General features: G+C 26.1%; 1 protein-coding gene across 2 annotated transcripts in view; it reads left to right on the forward strand.

Moving 5' to 3' along the window:
• The window catches only part of LOC112601287, a 79,931-nt gene extending 56,443 nt beyond the window's left edge, over positions 1 to 23,488 (forward strand). For both annotated transcript variants that reach the window (XM_025348811.1, XM_025348812.1), the window contains exons 4-12: positions 1,799 to 2,061; positions 3,927 to 4,144; positions 5,183 to 5,338; positions 5,904 to 6,138; positions 6,322 to 6,537; positions 7,310 to 7,583; positions 9,930 to 10,421; positions 17,037 to 17,750; positions 23,198 to 23,488. In XM_025348811.1, coding sequence (XP_025204596.1) covers positions 1,799 to 2,061; positions 3,927 to 4,144; positions 5,183 to 5,338; positions 5,904 to 6,138; positions 6,322 to 6,537; positions 7,310 to 7,583; positions 9,930 to 10,421; positions 17,037 to 17,750; positions 23,198 to 23,206 — 2,577 coding nt within the window. In that variant the 3' untranslated portion in view covers positions 23,207 to 23,488. The remainder of the gene's footprint in view (positions 1 to 1,798; positions 2,062 to 3,926; positions 4,145 to 5,182; positions 5,339 to 5,903; positions 6,139 to 6,321; positions 6,538 to 7,309; positions 7,584 to 9,929; positions 10,422 to 17,036; positions 17,751 to 23,197) is intronic.
• Positions 23,489 to 24,319: the final 831 nt, after the last annotated feature.

The following is a 24,319-nucleotide window of genomic DNA, read 5'->3' on the forward strand; positions in this document are numbered from 1 at the left end:
TGTTTTTGCATTAATTAAAAAAAACTGTATGGGGTCAATGGTAACAAATAGACTAGAGTTAATTGTACCTAATATTATCCATAAAAATCGATTATATTGTTTTTAATATAAACTTTTTTATTAATATTTTGTATTAATTATCAAACTTGATTTAGTTTACAAAATGCGACGAAAACGAAAAAACACTTTTAATTAAATATTAATAATACATTAATAACTATACATTACCTACTTATCATATTATATTTTAATTACAATTTTTTTAATAGTGAATAATAATTATTATATAGTTAATATAATGTTACGTTATTATGTAGTTAATAATTATATATCATGATTCATGATAATTTGAGTCTAGTCTACTTTGGTTACATCTACCTATATGTCATATGGTTATCAGGTTTGATTTTTAATTTAATAAAACATATATGATTATATTAATATCGTTGAAAAACGGAATTAAGATATGTGTAACATTTAACCCCACAGTCTAGGACGATTGTAACATTTTTTTTTTTTTTTTAATTAAAAATATTTATTTTTAAGATTGATATATAAGCAGCTATTGTAATATAATTGAATAGCTATCATGTTCCTTTATCAAATGATAACATTGAAAATCAAAAATTTCTTAAAAATAAAAAAAAAGTGTAAAATGTTACATTTGCTCTCAGTCTTTCCTACATGTTATCGATTGAACTATAACAAATTATTATTTTTTGATGATTAGTTATTGATGTCAAAAGAATCAATATAAACTAAATTATAATTTCAAATGTGTATACATTAAAATTTTAAAGTTAAGAAAAATACAATAGTAATTTAAGCAACTAAAGTATTTTAAATTTTTAAATCAAAGCTATTGTTAACAAATCAAAAGTTATAATCAATTAAGTAACTGTTTATTTTATGTAGTTATATAGCTATATGATTCATAGATGTTATTTCATTTTATTTCTATGATAATACTTTATGAATGTAGTATCTATTATATATTTTACACTTAGGAATAGAATCTCGGTCCACTAATAATTCGAATAAATTATTGAATGTCCCATGATAAGGAAGTAAATAATTCGTGAACTCTAGTTGAGGTTTGCATATAGTTTGTTTAAAGTTTCAATAGTTTTGAACTTTATGGCTCCCTCGAGGGTTACAATAATTCACTCAAATAATATTTTATTTCAGTAAGTTTCCGAAATAGCAAAGTGTTAACAAGTGGCATAAATCGAATTACTAGGACTCTTACACTCCAAAATGAATAATGTAAACGTAATATACTCAATTGATGTATTTTCTTATTCTCGAGTCAAGAATATTGCTCAACTAGATAAGTGGGAGGGGTGCCCCTCTCCCTCAAGACAGTCTTGTTCTTGATTATAACTTCCACTGTTCCACTACAAATATCTTTAATCAGATAATTTTAAGTAATAATTAATTTTACTAAGTATTATTAGAGTATTATTATTTTGTGTAATAGAGACATGTATAATAATTATGCACGTCCCCATGTTTAGTTATGTCCGTTGTCTGAACTAATTGGGACTCGGATGCTTTTTAATAATCAAACATGTTTTCAAACTTATTTTTTTATTAAGTTATACATTTGCGTGAAAATAACTATTAAAAGATATATAAAAGATCAAAAGATCTTATAGTTTACCAAGTTTAGTAAAAATCACGTCTTCTAATGAAATTATTTTACATATTATGTAAGAAAATAACATTATACACAAGAGATTATCATAAACTTATAATAACTGGCAAATGACGCATATATATATATTTTTAATTTAAGATACTTGATCATGTGGGCAAAGGTAACGCCGCAACAATTACATCTAAAAAAGAAGTACCCGGATCATATTGTGGTGAAATTGAACAACCACAAACATTCTTGTCGGAAACGAGTTCAGTTCGAGTTATTTTTCAAACAAATAACTTTACAGATCAAACTTATTACAGTTTCGATTCAAGAGCTGAACAAGAAACTCAAGTGTATTTACGATATGGACAGCATCCGGAACTTTATCCAAATAGAAGAGGCTTGCTGAACCCTGGGTTAGAATAATATCAATTAAATATTTTAGATATTTTATATTTATTTTATTGCAATTAGTGTTTATGCTATAATTAAATAAATTTGATACTAAAAAATGTAGGCAAGTGAGTAGTACTCTATTGTTCTATACATTAGATATCAAGTGTGAAGTGGGTCACTGTAATGGATATGTTAAATTTTGATTTAATGATAGGTATATAAATTTATCATTGTATGCGAAAAATGGTTCTCAACGGAAACCGTTTATCAACTTATAGCTATCACTATGAGTATATTTCATGTTTTTTGATATAGCTATAACTATCATTTATTTTAACTAAAACATCTAAATATTATCGCGTTAGGTTGATTACATTTTTTTCCAAAAACAATGTATTTATTATATTTATAGTATTTTATAATTTTAAAAATATTTATTTCTATCATATCAGATCATTTTTATTAACTTTTAAGATAATAACAGCTTTACTGCAAATACCATGAAAGTGTGAATACGTTTATAGTATAAAATATAAAAAATAATATCTTTAAATTAATGTAGTTATTTTGAAAATATAATTATGTATACTAATATTTATAATAATACACATAAAAGTTTAAGTCTCTACGAATAATGTTTTTAAATTTTAACATTGTTGTTCATCGTTTAAATATTTAATTTCGTCAAATTTGAACTTCAAATGCCAATAAAAAATATTGTATGTTTATATATTTTTTATATACGAATAAGTAGAAAAACGTTTGAGAAATTTTGTACTACATTTTTTAATTCTAATTTATAAAAAAAATTTTTATAAAAATGTCTAGTTACAAAATAATTTGTAAATTTTAAACGCTTGTAAAAAAATATTGGGACTATATATTTTCGAAATTTTTGGTTTATCAAATTAATGACTTATAAGAAATAACTTTATATACAATTTTCAAGTATTTTTACCTAGCAAACTGTTTTTTATCAAAATTTAAAGAAATCAAAAACTTCTCAAACTTTTTTATAATTTACTCAAAAAGAGTCAAAAAAATTTAAAATTATACCATGTATGGGAAACACATAGGTACCTACCTGAGTGTATCATATTATAAAATTTCTTTGCATGATATGTTAACCTGTAAGTAACTACTTATACGAGTATATTATAAGCTATAACATATTATCTCTATTAATGCTTAAATTGTTTTATAAAAATTATACCATATATTATTTTAAAATTCAATATTTTAATCTTCATAAGTTATAGATAAAATGTAAGAGAATTCATTCAACTCTCAACAATTTGAGGTTTTTTGAAAAACTTTAAGATTTTGATTTACTAATTAGTTTAAAATAAGATAAGACACGTAAATTAATTAAGAAATATGTTAGTTAGGTTGTTAGGTATAATAATAATTTGATTGTAAGTATTTAAAAAAAAACAAGCAAAGTTTTAATAGTTTATTATTATCTATTAATGAGAAAAACATACACTTTATAAATAATCAATCACAGTGAAACAACTTAGAATCACCGAGAGTTGAATGATAACAACTTCGAATTGTTTCCTGTTACTTGTTTACCTGGTTCGCTCTAAATTTTACGTCGAATTACTGAGTGTACTTAAATGCATTGATTTTCTTCAAATTACCACAATATTTTCAAGAAACGGAGTCTTTACTTTAAATTACCACCAGAATTTCGAACTAAAAAAAGGTTTAAAATATCTATTATAGTATGTAATGGTTATAAACAGTATAATATATTTTTAGTATAAAATAAAATGTATACTTTTAACAATTCCAATTTCTGACCCACAAAAATGATTAGTATATTAAATAGCTACCTAAGTATTGCATAATAATTATCATTTCTTATTTAAATTGATTAAAGGAGCTATTGTGATAGAACATTTAAGGAATGTCGACTGCAAACATGTTATGTTCAAAGTCCAGCGTATCCAGGAGTGTATCCAAGAAATCTCAAGTGCAATTATTGGCTGAACACTAAAAATCCGTTTATCCGTCTATACATACAAAACGAAGAATTTAATGTAGACGGTCAGCGTTGTGAAAATATAATCACATGTCCTATGAGACCGATCACGTCAGGTAACCATATAATAATATGGTTTTTATCATACATATGTATATATTTTAATATTGTTTATGATACAATATTTTTTTGGAAAAAAATGAAGGTATTAGAAGTTATTGTACTGTACTCCCAGAAAAACGATTCTGAACGAGTTTGAATTTTATCAAAATGACTTAACATTTCTTAACAGTAATAATTCACTCTATTTCGTGATTTTATGAAAAATATTAGAAAAATTTAAAAATTAAATTTATGTAGAACTTACTTGTTTTGTTAAATTTTACAATTTTGATCCAATCATTTTTTTCTAGAAAATAATTAGTAAAAAATATCATAAAAAATACCACATTTATTTTTATAGGTATTTTAGAACATTAGAAATTAAAAAAATAAATATATTAATAATATATAATAAATCGTACCTGTAAATTATTACAGTCAATATTTATTTTCATTAGCATTAACCTTTATCATTATAACTTGTATACAAAATGTTGAGGATCATTTATAATGTTGTACTACTTTACATATTAATGGAGTTAATTCAGTTAGTTTAAATGCATAGTTAATCTGTCTAAATATAAAAAATTGGAATAATTTAATGTACATCCATCCATAAATTTTCTAATTTAAAATTAAACCAAATAATAAAAAAAATATATACATTTTAAAAGTATAAAATATGGAATGATCATAATTCATAGATATTTCACTGTAACATTAATTATATCGGTATATACTATATATGTATTTGAAATAATTGTTTCATTTAAAAAACAAAAATTGAGTTTATTTTTCGTTTAATAACGTATAGATTTTATGAAATCTAATTGAATATTCAACCCGCAGTGAAAATAAAATAAATAATATAGTTGAATGTGAGTATTTTTTGCGGTATATTGTGGAATATATTATTGAATACTGACAGTATTTTAAAAAATTGTATATTAATGACAATACTTTATTATTTTTAATTTTCAATGAATAAACATTTATTAACTGTATGGTCGAAATGATAGTATTAATTATCAAACAATTAAAATATGTTAAAGGAGCTGAATATTGCCCATATGATTATATAAAAATCTATGATGGTAAAAACGCATCTAGCCCAGAGATTGGAACCTTTTGTGGAATGGGAAAATTTCCCCATTCAATTGTTGGTACAAGTGAAGATTTATTTGTGGAGTTTGTCACATCAACTGCAGGTACAGTCTTATTTATGTTCTTAAATTACAATTAAAACGGTTAAATTAATATTTTTTTTTTTTTTATACGATAAATAAATATATTATGTTGGTAATATGGTATACTTATTACATCAGCCCAGTATTCATATGGCCATACTTATAATCAAGTATACAAATCCAAAATAAGATTCTAATTTCTTAGTTTACTATCCATTAGAAAATTTAAACACTACCTAGTGTTGTACTATAATTTTTTTAAAACTCAAACACTATTAATTTTAAATGCTTAAAGCATACTATGTAATAAGAAATAATAAAAGAAAATTATTTTATTATTTTTTTTTTATGAAACCTGCAATCTTAGATTTTGATAATCAAAATTAAACATATAAACTATAATAATTAATATAGGTACGTATTTATTTTTATAGATACTTACCCACTTATAATTATCATAAATTTTTTTTTTTTTTATTAATCGAATTAATAATTTTATGTTTTATACTCGTAATAATAATATAAATATAAATAAACTTACTCCTGATTATTAATTTTTTTAATTATTTCAATTATTTCAATTTAGGCCCGCTTTTAAATACCGGCTTTCATTTTAACGTTGGTAATATGCCTGGTCACATGCAGACTGCTGGTGAAAAAAACGGTTCTTGCGATTGGATATTATCGAGCGAACATTTGAACAGAGATCACCATACCGAAGGAATATTCATGTCGATTGCTCACTGGTATCCCCCGCACACGTCTTGCACTTATCATTTACTAGGACTGCCAAATCAAGTAGTTCGAGTTTATTTTCCTAGGTATATAGACTCGCTCTAAACGTAATACATAAAATAATTTTTTGAGTGATAACTTATTATCTATTATATTATTATTGTTGAAACCGATGTTTACCCGGCTGTATACATACCTAATATCATTGTTTTAAATAGTAATTAATACTACAGAAATGATCTTAAAATATAAACTTAACAACATTATAGCTTTCGAGTAAATAGTATAGAGAGTCCTGTGAGGAGTGATTGGACTGGTGATTGCGGGGAAAGCTTAACGCTCTACGATGCCGCGGAACCAGATGATACAAAAATCATAAAAACATTTTGTGATACATTTTCTAAGCCAGCTGAAAAACACGATTTCATATCGACGGGAAATTCCATGTTTATCCGATTTGAAAGCAAAACCGGCAGTTATTCGGGGTAAGAATAATGAATATTATAACCTGTAAGCATAGGTATTGTTGAATAAATACTATGATAATAACACAGATTAAATCTATGGATAATAATTATTATGTGTAGATAATCAATAGATACATAGTATATTCAAAATTATTATAAATATTTCTCGTTGAGCTTATTACACACGTTGGGTTATCTGTATATTAATTCCTAATATACCGAAAATTAACTATAGCAGTGGTGCACTGTTATGAGTATAATGACACTATAGGTATTGACAATTGTGTAACATAACGCGTAATAAGATCATATATGAACAAATTTAATTATTTTAAAACTAAACTGACTATAGTTTTTAAAAAATATAATATATTATTATTTTTTATTGAAATCTTTGTAAAAATTTATCGCAAAATACAAATTTTCATTTTATTTCTTCGTATGCTTCTCACAAACTTATACCTATAGTAATTTGGCCAGATATTTAAAAAATATACGTTTTTCGTTATATTCTTGTCTTTTTTTTCGTTTTTTTTATTTTTTGTTTTCTTGGGAATTTCTAAGATATTAATTTTGAACTGACTATACCGGTAGCATAATGTACCGATTATTTTAATGGATAGACAGACATAATAAGGATATGAAATCTTTTAAACTTATGTTTAGAAATCTAAAATAGTTATTGATTTATTATTAGGTATCTATTTATAGTAAGTAACTCTAACAATACTAATCATAGTATTTTTTTAAATAAATAAAATAATTCATAAGAGATGTAATTCATTTGTAGGTCATCGTTGTATTATTGGGCTCACTATGACTTTTTCAATGACACTAAATTCGGTACTGCTATACCAAATACAATGTGTGATGAAGAATTTGTTAGTTGGAAGCCTTCGTCGGGATATTTCAGATCACCAGTGAACACGCTAGTCTACAAACGACAAGGGACGGTTACGGATCCTGATGCAAAATCTCAACCAATAATTTGTCATTATAAATTTATAACAGACGTGCGATTATTCGCCCGTATTGTTTTGAAAATTGAGTCTATTAAATTCAAGGTACTAATTTTCATTAAATACATTTCTTTATTTCAATTGTTTATGTTTTATAATAATTGTTATCTATCTACGTCCTACATATAAGTATTATAGGTTTAACAAGTATCAAAATCGAAATGTGCTTATACTTATTTAAACGGTGATTTACCAAACATGCTTGCTTTTTTTTTTCTTCAATAATGAAGTTATTCAAAATTTAATTGTTGGTATTAAGTCTTAAATAAACCATATTTTCTAATTCTTGAGGTTTAGGATAAGTAGCAAGTTTGAAGAATTTGCAGTTACATACCTAATATATACTTAAAGTTTAGTTACAAATTAAAAAATGTAATACATATTGTAATTTTTGAATAATTATGCATATTTTGAAGATAATTCTTACATAAATACATATTTGATAAAACAATAAATAATTATTCGTACCAATATTTAAGTTTTTTTTATGCAAAATTATACACATATTTTATTGTATTGTATATTTATAGCACATAACTATTTTTTGATTCCTACAAATTAACTAAGGACAAGTACCTGCATTTAGGATTTTTGGTTTTTTGTGAAAACTCAGCGGTAGATCATGTTACAATTTTTAATATTGGAAATTTTCAATTTATTTTAGTTTTTTTTCTATAAATATCAATAATTTTTTACTGAATCAAAATATTAAAATAAGCATTGAACATTTTTTGTAAGGTTCTTCGTATAATTTGTTGATAAAATAATATCAAAATCATAAACACATTATTTTTTATAAGCATTTAGTATTAGAATTTTTACGAAATTTGTTAAAATTGGAAATATTTGCAAAAGATTATGTAGTTATAAATTTATAAAGAAATTTATTTTTATTTTTAAGATCATAAAATTTAATACAACGTTCTCTACAAGTTTTATCGACTTATATAAAAAAAAAAAGTTTAACATAAAATCATATTAGTTTTTTTACAAACATTTTTATTTTGGATATTTATTCGTAAAATAACGATTTTCCCTCAAATAATTTTTAATAATTATTAGTAATTTAAAAACGAAAAACCGTAGATACTTTGAATTGTTTGTAAATTTAATATTATATTATCATTCTATACGTGAACAATTTTTGAAAATATTCTAAACTATTATATGCAATAGAAATTTTCAATTTTTGATGATAACTATTGATAAAAATATTTTCACCTAATCAAAATATTTGAAAATTTACTACAAGGTATTAAAGCTATTAAAGGTACCTATATAAGCCGTTATTACATCAATTTAAAAATTATGGAAATTTTAATTGAAGGTCGTTGACCTCTCTAAAATACAAACTAGATCCACTTTGCCATTTGAAACTACTTTTTAAGTTGATAATCGTATAATTTTACGACTACTTATCGTGCACCAGACACCAGTACACAAAAATCACACATAATTGTAAAATCAACACATTCATCGCTCTGCTCAGATTCTAAAATTTAGAATATGTTTAATTTCCATTGCTAAGATTTGGAAATTTAATATTAAAGTTAAATTTAAATTTAAATTTCGACGAAATTAAATACTAGTTATTTTGTTTAAAATTGTATTTGTGGGTACTTGGAACTTTTAATATGTATTATTTATTTTATACTCATGGCATTTTCATATGCAATATTTTCGGTAAAAATTATTTAATCTATATAGAGTATAATTATTAATAGTAAGAATAATTTACTTTAACAGCAACATAACTGTATTTTAAAATATACTTAGTATACTTATTACTTATAAATATAGGCTAACATACGCTAAGTACGCAAATAATCATTGTTCGTAAGCCATAATTTGTATTTTTTATTGAATTATAATAAATTGTACATTGACTCACTTTTCAATGACGAGGAATACTAGACACATACTGTACTGCAAAGAAATTGCCTACTTTTTTTTTTATTTTGAAAAATGTATCAACGCTTTTTTAACTGTCAAATCTGACTAACCTCTTTACACCACACTCCACAGAATTGTGTCATATTATTTTTTGTACTATTGTGTTGGAAGAAAAATTAAGTATTAGATGGTTATTCATTTTTATCTCTCAGTTCATTGAAAAATATTATTCGTAATAATATTCAAAATACCATAGAACGCAAACAATCGACGAGTTAATGATTTACAAGATTAAAAATTATTCGATTTTCAAATATTATAGGTGCGTCAAAAATAAAAACAGAGAACAAAAATTTGTTTATTTAATTGAAAAAATATTTTATTAATATTAAAATAATACTATTATTACTATTATATTATGAAGTATTAACCGTTTTGAGTAGGTACACTAAGTACCTACGTTCATAATACATTTAATTTTTTAAGGCATGTTTACAGGACCACAATTATAGGATACCCATTGAAAAGGACAACGACTGTTGGTATAGTGAACGTGACAAATTATTGATATGGGAACCGGAGGAGATCGACGCTGGTTTTGGGCTTAACCGGACAATTATCAATCAATCGAATACGAACAACGGTCTTTGTTTGTTCAATAATGTCAACAAAACGAGAATGACGTCCGATCCGCATACTAGAGAAATAAAATTTGTCTCATCGGGAAACTCATTGAATGTCGAGTTGAATCTAAATCCACTACACGCGGCTCTGAGCTATTTCAAGTACGATGTTCCGTTATTTGAAGCCAGATACGAATTCGTACATGGTCCTTTGTGTGGTCCTTCTATCATTCAACCGGTCGACGAGGGTGAGCTCGTGTTTCCAAGGTTTGATGCCATGGGATTTGTAGAACCACCAAAAACACTTGAATGTATTTGGGAGATACGGGTTCGCGAAGACCGGGATTTATGGTTACATTTTAACCAGGTAACTATTATCCTAGGTTAGGTTAGGTACCCTTACTTATGATAATATAATATACCGACTAGTGACTACTTACCTAAAAGTCATCGTTGTTGGTCGGCAATAGGCGGCCCGCGGGCCAAATCCGGCCCACGAAGAAAAAATAATTGGACCACAAAAAATATTTATTTTTTTTAATAATGCCGGTTTTCCACACATAATATATATTTTATTTATTTTATGATATATTTAGAGATTACGATGGTTTTTATCGTTTATTGCGATTTACAATAATAGCTGCGATAACACAACAATTATTAACTAATATCTAAGTTTTTAGTTTTTACTGGCCCTCGACATTTTTTTTTTGATTTTCTGGACCTCCATAGAATTTAATTGCCGACCCCTGGTGTAAACCTTGTATTTGTGACCGGGAATTTATATAATATTATTAAAGTGACCATAATTACTCAAGTATATATATATATATATATATAATAATAATAACAATTATAGTTTTATTGCAACAATATAAAACAAAACAACATTACGTTTAAGTCAATAATGTAATATGATACCGCAGCACCCCTTAAAAGCATAAATTGTTCCGAGGGAACGAGTTCTTATCTAAAAGAATACAAAAACCTAAAAATCAATTTTATGTTCATGATAATAATAGGTATTCAATATAATATAGATACAGTGAGACCTCTATATAGTGGACATTTTTTAATTTCCCATGGCTGTCCACTATAAAGAGACGCTAAAGCCTATAGGGAATTGATTAACATAATATACATACATTAAAATTGGTATATGTTGAAATATTAATTTATTAATTATTATATATGTCGTAACCACTTAATGAATTTGATCTTTTCATGAAAAGATGACCATTTCATGAAATGGAAACGGATTTTTTACACTTCGTGAAATTCGAAAATATTTCACAATATGGTCACTTTTTCATGAAATGGTCACTCTAATTTAATATCGTGTAATTTTTTTCACAATGTGGTCGTTCACTTTGTGTATTGAAAATTGAAATACAATTTTTATTATACACGTAAATGTACAAGCTTTGATAAACATGAATGTAAGTTATTTTTATCTAAAGTTAACTGAAGTTATTATATAGGTATTACATGATATATTCATATCTATTATAGCTATATTTTATAAATATTTTTAGATAATTATTTTATTTTATAAATAAATTTTTAAAAATAATTTTAGCGTTTAAAACTTTGAATTAGGTTAAATCATTGATTTTTAAACAATTTTCAAAGTTTGTTAAAATTCAAATTTATTTCTTTCTAATCAGTGTTAATGCTTGATAGGTTGCTTGTTTTATACTATAATGCACTAAATGATAACAATAATTTGTCTTAATATCAAAATTGTATTGTACATATTTCAAATACCTCCACATTCATCAAAATTAATTTTATTTTGGTCTTTCAAAAGTAATGAATTAACTTTTAAATTTAGTTTACCATACGATACATATCTTGATAGCTCACTTAAACTATGTATTTTTCATACTATACTGTTTTTACTTATTGAACAAAAACATATCACATACATCTACTATCTAGTTAAAAATTAAAAATTGTATAGGTACAATAGGTAGGTAAATTTTATGTAATGTATTTTACTTATGTTCTGTAAATATAGTGTGACTATAATGTGATCTATCGACCTATCATTTATATAATTATTACTATACAATTTATAGTGCATAGCTTAGTTTATCAAAGCTTGTACATTTACGTGTATAACAAATATTGTATTTCAATTTTTAGTACACAAAGTGAACGACCACATTGTGAAAAAAATTACACGATGTTAAATTAGAGTGACCATTTTATTAAAAAGTGACCATATTGTGAAATATTTTCGAATTTCACGAAGTGTAAAAAATCCGTTTCCATTTCATGAAATGGTCATCTTTTCATGAAAAGATTAATTTCATCAAGTGGCTACGACATATATATAATAATATATAAAAATTGGGTATAAAAATGTTTATAAAAATTCAAACGAGGTATGTATTCACACCATGTGCAGCACATAATTGATGAGTAATGACCGAAGACATAACCGAACCATGTGTTATTTTTCGAATAAGAAAACTATTAAGATAATATGTATAAAATATAAACAAAATTAATAAAAGATAAATATGGTATTTTTGTTACTTAAACATTTTTTGATATCTACCTGTATTGTGTCCATTTATGAGAACGGGAAAACGCGAGTTGGGTCCCGAGATATTTGATCCCTTAAAAAAAACACGAGTTGGGTCCGCGGTATTATTTTATAATACTCGAATTGGGTCCGCGGTAATATATATATTATTATTATTATTATTATTATTTTAATAAGATATTAAGACGTATAATATGATGTAACCAGCACGTGTCAAGGTTAAAAGTGTTAATCTAATATACAGTAAAAGCCGCTTGTTAGAAACATTTTGGGACCAAGATGAATTGTCTCAATTAACCAATTGTTTCTAATAAGCGATTGAAAAAAAAAAATGAATAATAGGTACGCGAAAAAAATATGTATGTATGTATGTACCTATATTGTATAATTTAAAAAAGTATGCACAATTGTATATATTTTACGATATTATTTAAAATATTTATCATTCGTAATTTGTTTTTTTGCGTCAAGTAACTCCATGACCATATTTTCATACGAGTAATATTACCCCTTTGGCTTTGTCACTTATTTTGAGTGCGTATGTGTGCTCCAAAATAAATCCCAGTCTCGTCCGCATTAAAAATATCAGAGGGTGTGTATTGGGCTAGCAAATCGGTCTAATGAGTTTCAAACCACGATTGGTCGCATGAAAATTGGCTAAAATCTTAGCGTTTAGACATTTTTAGATTTTTAGAAAAAGGAAACACTAATAATCTTTACATACGCACGCTGAAGCTAAACTACAAACGGTACAACCAGTACGTACAGAACGAGCATTCTCACGATAAATTACAGTAAAAATATACGTAACGACAGCAAAGATAAGATTTAAGTACATTGGTTATCGCCGGATAATCGGTATATATGTCAACTGACCTTCTCCCAATTGTTTCAAATAACCGATGTTATGTTTTAATAATCCTATTTATTTTCAATGTTCTAATATACGGCCGATCCGTCCCGAGACATTTTGTTTCAATAACGCGATTGTATCAATTATCCGTGTTTTTAATAAGCGGCTTCTACTGTATATATATAACCTAATCTTGGGTCCGCGGTAATATCATATCTTATCTTAATAAGACGTATAATACAACGTAACCGGACAGTTGTCGCCGGATAATCTATAGTTTAATATAGTAATATAGAAGTGGCCATCTAATAAAATATAAAATAAAATAAGTATAGTGTTTTTTAGTGTTTATATCATATAAAAATTAAATTATGGATTTCATGTCAAGTGAAAAAGGTAAAAAAATTATCATTGAAGACGGATTTAAATTTCGCTTCCACAAAATGTTGCGGAATTATGTACAACGTTGGAAGTGTTATCTTAATATATGTAAGTGTTTTTTAAAATTATCGTCCACTTTAGACATAATAGAGAAATGTAACGTTCATAATTACCAAAAATGTGATGACAAGGTTCTGAATAGACAAAAGTTAAGTAACTCGGTTAAAAGAAAAGCACGAGATGATATTTCTACACGATCTTCAAAGCTCATTAGATCTGAGTTGAAAAACAGCGATATGCCTTTGATAAACACTAACGATTTGAAATTAATAAAAAATAACAACCATCATGCTCATAAAGCACTATATCCAAAACTACCGAAAAGCATGCAAGAAGTACATAATTGTTTAAGCACAATGAACATAACTACCAACAAAGACGAACAATTTTTATTCTGTAATAATTTGGTATATAATATTATAGGTTTTTCAACCGAGACAAATTTGAAAGCTTTATGTGATGTTACTAAAATATACATGGATGGGATGTTTAAAAGCTGTACGAAATACTTCTTATAACTTTTTACTATTTACGGACTTCGAAATGGATTGTATGTACCATTGGTGTTCTTGATATTACCCAACAAAACATTAGAAACTTACACTAAAGCTTTCCAGTATATCGTGAGTTATTGCACGTCTCTTCAACTGAATTTTCAACCTACCGACATTTTTATCGATTTTAAGGTGGCAATTCATACGTCTGTCAAGTGTGTTTGGCCAAATGCTATTATTAGGGGTTGTAGATTTCACTTAACACAAAGTTGGTGGCGAAAAATTCAACAACTTGGGCTATCAAAGGCGTATAAAAGTTCCAATAATGATATAAGTGACTATCTTAAGTTTAGTGTGTTTTTGGTTTACCATTTTTGAAACCAGAGGAGGTGTTTGATTGTTTTATTGATGACTTAATGATTATCAAACCAGTAAATACAACTATAGATACATTTTGCGATTATCTACTAAAAACGTATATAGAGCAAGATGCATTATTTCCACCTAATATTTGGGCCGAGTTTACAACAACCACAAATCGCTTGTGAAAGTTATCATGCAAAATTAAATGCTAGTATCAGTGCAACTCACCCTAACATTTTTGCTTTAATAGAAATGTTATTTGGGATTCAAAGTGAAATCTATGTATCACTTCGGAGCTCAGCCACACAGCCAATCAAAAAAATCGTAGAAAAAGAAAATTTTTTAAGAGAAAAGATGCTTTCTTTTACTAATGGAGAATTGACGCGATTAAATTTTGTAAAAGAAGTGTCATTTAAATTTATTCTCTAGCTTATATTTATTTTAGTACAAATATTTATTACTTATTTTTTATTTTCTAAAATTAATCTAATTATTTAATAATAATTTTAATATTTTAATAATTTTTACATCAGACCTTAACATTACAAAAAATAAAATTTTTGGGAGGGAGACATTCTAGCTAACCTCCACGTGGTGTCTCCTGGGTAACGCAAATAGGCTAGTCGAACTCATGTACTTCATAAAATATACCGGAACCCAACTCGTGTATTCTATAAAATATACCGGGACCCAACTCGTGTATTATATAAAGTATACCGGGACCCAACTCATGCTGTTTTTGAAATCGGGGACCCAACTCGAGTTTGTCCATGAGAACTAATTTTTAATTTTAACACCAATTTTTAGTATCCACGTCCACTATTAGGAGTGTCCACTATTAAGAGGTTATAACTCTTATTATATACATACATTTTTGCGGGGGAATTTAAAAGTGTCCACTATTGAGAGGTGTCTATTAATAGAGATTTCACTATAATACATTTTTTTTTTTTTTTAATGTTAAACCTTTTTATAAATTCATTATATTAGATAAGTCTAAATATTTCAAAAATGCTTTGAATAATTTTATATAAATAATTAAATAAATATATAAATTTATCTTAATATTTAACAAACGGCATGAATCAAGACCGGCATAGAAAACTTTTTTTTCTAAAATCTTTATGACAATTTAGTAAATGTATATTAATATTCTACTTATATTTAGTATTATATTTATGATCTGATACAGGAATTAAATCTTTATATTTAAATAAACCTACTAGCACAGCTGAGTTAAACATATTCTTAAATTTCTTTACATTAAGTTTTTCATAAATTAAAATATAGCAAGTTTACCTAGAAAGCCAAGAAAGTTTAAAAAGAATTTAATAACATGATTTATAGTAACATTCAGCTTATAAATAAAATAATTAAAAGTTCTTCTTCAAATGAATATACCTTAAAAGATAATTGATTGTACTAAAGCTAAATAAATACCTAATCCGGGGACGTGCCCCATGCGCTAGTCATAAAGGGGCGCAAATTTCTAATTATATAATAAATAAAAAAAAAGGTTATTAATATATAAAGTCACCAATTTCATGTTTTGCCTCGGTTAAAAAAAATTTTAAATCCGGCATTGATTATAGCTATCGCATAATGATCTGTTATATAATATCTCAATATAAATGAAGTAATTTTATTTATGTAAACGCTATTGATGAATATATGATCAATAAGTGTTTGAAAATAGCTATAGTGATCCTATAATATAGTTATTAATACATAGTATAAACCCTTTTAAAACCATGACATTTAAATAATATCATATAATGTGTATATGAGTTGGTATATAATATTTATTAAGAAACAATATAGTATAAATGTTGATAAAATTATTTTTCATCAGTAATAATAATATATCTCTGTACCAAAACCAATGTCGTGAGTATGTCGGTTATCTATATTGGTTATACTAATATATTTATTTAAATTTCAGATATGATTTTATGAAAAATATATTATTACACATTTAAATATATAACAATATAATATTATTATTATTTTTATAATTTGACTAGTGACTGCTAATATCTAAATATTAAAAAATGTGTAGGTAATAATTTAAAGCAAATATCATTGAAATTTTAAAATATACGTAACAATAATAAAAAAAGTATGAAAAACATTTTTTACATATTTTGGTATTAAATACGTTTCTTTTTTGTTATGTTGTCAAAACCACGTCTAACTTACTATAAGTATATAGGTTAGGTTAGGGTTATAATTTTGTGGATATAATTATATATATTAATATTATTCTGTAACACGCAGGTTAACTTTGTGACAGATGACTGTCAGGATGGCCGGCTCGAGGTTTACTTGCCTTCCAGGTCGGTGGACTACCCGTTCATGTCAGCGTGTGGACACAATGCCACGGCACTTAAAAACCTACCACTGCTAACTTCCAAGGACGTCGAAGAGGCCGTCGACAAATCGTCGCCGACAGCTAGTGCAGAATCTCAGCGACGACGGCGGCAGCGGCGTTACGTGCATGTCCGATTCGTGGGAAACGCTTACCCGCACAAGGCGCAATTTAAGATCGCTTGGTCCGAACTGAGCCACTTACCACGGAACCCAGACGGGACGCCGCGTGCCGCAAAACGGACGTCCGACGCCGAAGACGATTGCGCGTTTTTATGTCCAGGCGATGAACGACTGTGCTTACCAGCTCGAGCCGTATGCAACGGCGTGATCAACTGTCCCGGTGTCCCCAACGACGAGTCACTGACCACGTGTGACCAGTGGGATCGTGAGTCGATCGGGTCTGTTGACACCGGTGTAGGTAGTGGCCCCAGGACTCTAACAGCCGTCGCGCTGTTTGCCGCCGTCACTGCAGCCATAGTTGTCTTCAGCGTTGTCTTGTTCGCGGCTAGCGCATACTGTCGCCGCCGTCGTTGCCAGCTGCTCCAAAGTGGCCGACCCGCAGCATCCAATCGCTGTGCAATGACCTTAAATGACAGGTCAAATGATCGTATTTATTCTACGGTAACTTTGCAATAATATATTATCGTAACCACATGTTTAATGTAAACATAAATTATTAATCTTAGAGGGAGGCTTAACGGTTAAGAACTTTGAGTGTGAAACTACCCATTTAAAAGAGACATTTTAAAACTGTAAATTAAGTTATTATATTACTGATAAATTGTTCAGTAGAATAGACCCAGACTCACTTAATAGCTTGACGTCGTAATATTTGTGCTAAATTTTAAATGTATAAAACCAGCCCTTGCATCCTATAAAGAATAAAGGGTTTTACTCCGACTGATTAATTTGTAAGATATTGATTTATTTATTAACGTCAGTAGACAGTTATGTATTTTAAGTAATAACATAATTCCTAACATTAGTATAGGCTATAAACTATAGACGATATCGTCAATGTCCTAAGCATTAACAGATGATATAATTTTATATAGCAATGTTGTAAAAATAAAATACTTTATTGATATATTAGAATTGACGCCACACGGATTTTAAAAACAAAATATTAATAATACAACTAGATTAACAGATCTTATGATAAGTTATATATTATATGAGAAATTATAGACAACTAAAAATTAATATAATAGGTGCATGATATTTAAACATAACAATTTTTTACATAGGATATAATAATTTTCTTTTTATAAATATATAAAAGTTGTCCAAGGTTTTTTATAGAGTTGGTGGATGAATAATAATTTAATATTAACTAAAATTTTAGTATTTACTACGATAAAGTTAAAAAAATAAAAAGTAAATTGAACGAGTGAATGGTGGAATATTAAACTATAACTTTTAAAAAATCTTAAGTTCGCCACGCTACTTGCTGTACACGTATTAAAATACCTGTTGAGCGTGACAACTAATGTTAAATGTAAAACCTAAACCATTCAGGACGGCTTTAAGTCTTTGACCAAATAGAAAATATAAACCTAAAATGTATCTAATTGTATAACTGTTTTATTTTTTGTAAAATAATAATCATTTTTTACGAGTCGACATAGCCCTGTACAAACTCATTTTAGAAATGCAAATTTTGCATTCAAATACCTACTCAATTATTGGTATACGAACTCAAGATCGTATTTACATTTTTTGGATCCACTTTGGGCTAACCTACATCCTTAAAGAAATAGATTCCATTTTTTAAAAATATATTTATAATTATACCGATAATAATTTCATACATTATTATTAAAATGTTTTGGAATATCATATAATAAGCTATATATAAATTAATACAACACAATACATATTTTAAATTTTTTCATGATTATTTTTTAGAAAATTTCCCTTTATCTATGAACATTTTTAGATTCTAAGCAAAATAATATATGTGTAATAACGAGAAATGAAGACAAAATAAAATAAAAATAACTAAGATGAAAATAATTTAAAAATATAGATAATAATGTGGCCAGACAAACACAAGGGAAACAAGCCTTGGATGTAAGTCCGGTGTTAATAATATATATATATACTTGTACTCGCGTTATTACCTTCTTCCTGTTCTTCGGAGGGTTCTCGAGGTCTTGTGTTCGAAAATATAATAAAGCACACCGTTACGTATATTTGGTAGTAAAAACGTTTTAAAAAAAAAGTTGTTCTTATATCTGCATTACATACAATTATGAAAAATACATAGACACAATTTCATAAGAAAATAAAAAACTACAAGTATTTTACTGTAAAAAATTTATGAAATTTTTAATTTTTATTGTTAAGACGTGAAAATGAATATAAATATTCAAAAGAATTTTATAATAGTTTATTCTGGAACTTTTAAATCTAAAAAATGTATAAATATAATATTTTCTATAGACATTTTAAATTCGGACAGTTATTAAAACCTGTTTAAAGCAAGTTTGTGCCTTTTTTATCATTACGAGTATGTTCGATTTCCTAATTAATTTCAAATGGGACGCTTTTTTTCAAGGTTTAATTTCGTTATTTCTATATTATATAAAAATATATTTATCGAAAACTTTTAGAAGTATGTAGAATATTCTTTATCAATGTTAAAAACTAACGCAGCAATAGAGAGAATATTTTCTATCAAAAATGAGTTATAGATGGACGAAAAAAATCGCTTTCTTGTACCTACTATTAAAGCACTTAGAATTCTAAAAAAAAAAAAAAGTAGTCTGTACATCTACGTCACTCAGTGTATTTGGTAATATGTTTTTTTGATAATAGTTATTTAAGCTATTTTAGTAATTTATTTTACTTTTAATAATACAATAGGTCGGTATATAATTTTTTCGAAAATACTGCATTTATTATATTATTATAAAATGTGATTATTATAATTTATATTTATACCATATTATCATATTATCATATTATATCAACTTAAATAGCTCAAAATTTAATAATTTTTTCCAACTGCTAGTTTTGTAAAACAGTAAAAATAGATTCTTAGTATACATAAATAATATCTTAATATAAATAATAAATCAATAATGTCATTGCGTATAGTAAAATTTATAATATAACAATATATAGAATAAGTAAGTTTTAAATTCTTTAGAATAATATTTTTAAATTATAACAAAATAATTAATATCGTTATTTATTGTTTAAATAATCAATTTTGTTCAAATTTTCATTTAAAATATCTATAAAAATAATTGACTTAACATATAATATTTTAGATTTTATGGTTTCGGTATAAACTGCTTATTAGGAATCTTGTATTAAATGTACAAAACGTCAATCTCTATCAATTATCCTATCCTCTACAATATGACTGATCGAATCTTTCCCATGTCCAACTTTACAAAAATTTTTCTCTGGGGCAGTCGTGGTTTTTCTAGTGGTCTCTTACCAGTCAGATTCTCTTTAATTATTGTTTTAAACGTTAAACCTATCTTTAGTGCCTTTCTTTCGCCATGTATATACATATAATATATTTTAGTATTTTTTTATTCTAAAAAACCCTTATATATATCCTTTTTGTATTCTTGATCTAATTTTTATTTTCAGGTTACTTTCTTGCGTTAATAGGTGTCTAAAGTACTTGAAATGTCTCACACAATTTAATACGAGTGTATGTTCTTCTATATTCATAAGTTATTCTAGTTGTTATTCTTTATTTTAGCGATTTATCATCATTTATTCCGTTTTTTATCGCTAACATCTAATCCTACTTTTCTTATCATAGTGAAAAGGTGAAAAGTTTCTTACACAGTCGCTTCACCTCTTCTTAGGTATTTTTCAATGCTGCTGTGTACATGTTTCGCATAAGCAAGGAGATTACGCTCAAATTTCCCAATATTACATTCTTAAATACTAAATTGAATAAGTATTAGCAATATCGTATCTTCTTGCCTTAAGCTAATAGTTACTTGAACTTGACTTAAAACTTCTGATGTTATTTTTATCTTAATTTTTGTATTCTTTAAGGTAGCCACGATCAGTTTAATAGGAAAATTGAACTTTTTTATCATGTTAAGCAGTCTTTGCAGATGAACGAAATAGTATAATTTTTTCAAAATATGTCTTAAATCGCAGATTTGGTCTATTATTGAATCTGAAACCATCTTAATATTCTCCTAGTTATCTCCCCACTTCCCCAGCTAACGAATTAATTTTATCTAGTTATAGTGAGACAATATTTTGTAGGTACGTTTAATAAATCTTTACCTCTACATTTATTACAAACTATAAATCATATTTTTTATAAATTGGACATATTACCGCAAAATTCAAGTTTTTCCCATTTATCAATTATTGATTAGTGTATATTCATTGTTGTGTCATCGTCTAGCATCTTCGTGATTTAATTTTGAATTTTGTCCTCTCTTTGTGACTTATGATTCTTTAATTGTATAATTATTTAAATTATCAATATATATTATTATTATAATTAAATATCAATAATATTATAAATAAAATGTTTTCGGCAAAAATTTATTCAACTTAGGTACTGTGATAATTATAATAAATTAAATTAATTTAAAAACAATATTATATAATGTAGGTACAGATTGATAAACTGTCTCTACTCAAATATTTTTATCGTATACTATAATATATATTTGAATTAAAAGTTAATACATTCTTCACACTGGCCCACTCTACATCTACTGTACGGCAAAGCGGTACCTATATTTGCTCATTTATTTCATGATGTACAGAAATTTATCAATCAACATTTTCCTTCCCATTTATATCACAAAGATAACAGACCTAAGACTAACTACTCCTTTATTTGTTATGTAGGTATAATTAAAAAAGTTGGTTCTATCTTTTAATTAAACGGTTAACACTTATGTCGAATAATATTTTGTATAATTTAAATTTTGTTGGTACAAATTCAAAAGAAATTAACTTGCATACATAAAAGTTAATTAATTTCACCCTCTTTAGAGTAGTGAATTTATTACAAAGTTGCAAAATTGTTCTTCTTTTATTATCAATCTGGTCAAAATATTAGTTCTCTGAAACATTTTTCTTTTATTTATAGACTGAAAAATATCATTTTATTCGCGAATCACTAGATTAAGTACATTAATTTACTTCGAATCTTTTTGCCAATGACACTATATTATGCGGTTCCATCGACCATTGATTCTTAATTTATCTAAAATTTCTAATTTTTCTCAATGATTAAAATTTTTTTTCCTTTTTGTAACAACTCTAAATCTAATTTAAATATTTCAAACACTATATCTATAAAAAAAAAACATCCGCATACATACGTATGATTAATATCGGTGTAAAACGAAAAAATATTAACTAACAACTGAATTATTATCTGTCATAGGATAGTATATTAGTATGTAATACGAAAAAAACATCACGAAAATAAATTGCATTGCTAGTTTAATAATATCCATAAAACATATCAATTCTTAATTTATAGGTATATTTTTGACCTAGACGTGGATAAAAAATGCTTAATAGGGATTACATTACATATCAAAAATGCCATTATAAATTATTAATTATAAAAATACTACATATACTTCTTAGGTTCTAATTAATTAATAACCTATTAATATAATATTTTGTATATTATATACAATTATGTGGGTCATCTAAAAATTACAAGTTTTAGTAATCATTTTTTTAATAATATACACTATATATCCACATATAATAACAAATAGAATACCCACTTAAACAATAAATAGAAAAAAGCGATTCTTTTACCACGGACCAACCAATATTTTAGCAATTACGAGGAATTTAAAAATGATAACATACTTTTTTTAATTTTTATACAAATTATATCGTTCCGAAAACAATTGAATTAATAAAAAAAAATTAACAAACTGTTTTAATGGTTTTATATTTGCATACTTATTATTTCTATGTTGTACTAATATATTCATCAATAATATTAGTTACCTATAATAAATACGCCATTATCGAAGTAAATTAACATTGTTTTATAAAAATTGTATATTATAATTAATCCACACATGTGTATTCCACAGGACTACTAAAAACGAATAAAATCGGATAATCCTATGAAAGTTTGCGGATCAACACCGAAATATATAAATATGGCGAATTAATTTATCACATATTATCATTATCAGTTTTTTTTTTTTAACTAAGTACCTATTAACTATGAATGACAACGTATTTATACAATAATAGTGTGTATGCTACTCAATTATAATATTATTACATAATATAAATTAAATAAGCTCATTTGTTAATTGTTTCAATACCTACAAAGTAGATTTTAACTAAATTTATTATATAAAAACCACAAAATATTGTTGCTGTAAAATTATATTAAAAAATATTAAAAAATATAAGATATGAACAAATTGATTTTATATTATTATTCTCTATTTGATACCTATCATCTATAAAATAAGTTACCCAAGCACCTCCAACATCTAATACAAATATCTCCATAACATAATCAAAACAGCATAGTATTATTGTAGGAGTTTACTTTATTTTCTATAATATTAATCGTTCAACAAAATTTTAAATTTGTTCTATGATGACACTGAAGTAATATTAATCTGTCACCACCGTAAGTATAGAGTTATTACATTTTTAAGATATTCGATCTAAACTATTTAAATTCACTTCATTTTTATCATCTATTTCCCGATTTTTTTATTTATCTTTAACGAAGCTAGGGTAACGTTACTCCAGCATCATCAATAGTGGGTTTAAAAATAGTTGGACTGGTATCATAGCCACTTACAAGGCCGTAACTGAAAACAGATTTCGGTTAAAAAACAATATTTATTTTAATAATTACCGTTGTACAAAATTCTATGCCTTAAAGTTTATAACAGAAACGCTGTAATTTGTAATAAAAATATTTTCCAAAATGTAAACTTTTGCTTAAAATATTTAGTATACGAGTATATTGCTTGTCTCAACGACCACACTAGAAAGAAACTATTCAAGCTTGAAAAGAACAAACACCTATGGAAGAGGTAATTTTAATTAGACTATATCATAAGTTATAGAAGTTGATATATTTTTAGAATATAAATATATATTATTATAATAATTGAATACTGATAATATAATAAATGCAACATTTTTGAAAAAAAAATATGTCAACCTACTTTAATACTAAAAGT

This window comes from Melanaphis sacchari, unplaced genomic scaffold, assembly GCF_002803265.2.
Source record: "Melanaphis sacchari strain LSU unplaced genomic scaffold, SCAv2.0 Contig77_pilon_pilon, whole genome shotgun sequence".
NCBI classification, from domain to species: Eukaryota; Metazoa; Arthropoda; class Insecta; order Hemiptera; family Aphididae; genus Melanaphis; species Melanaphis sacchari.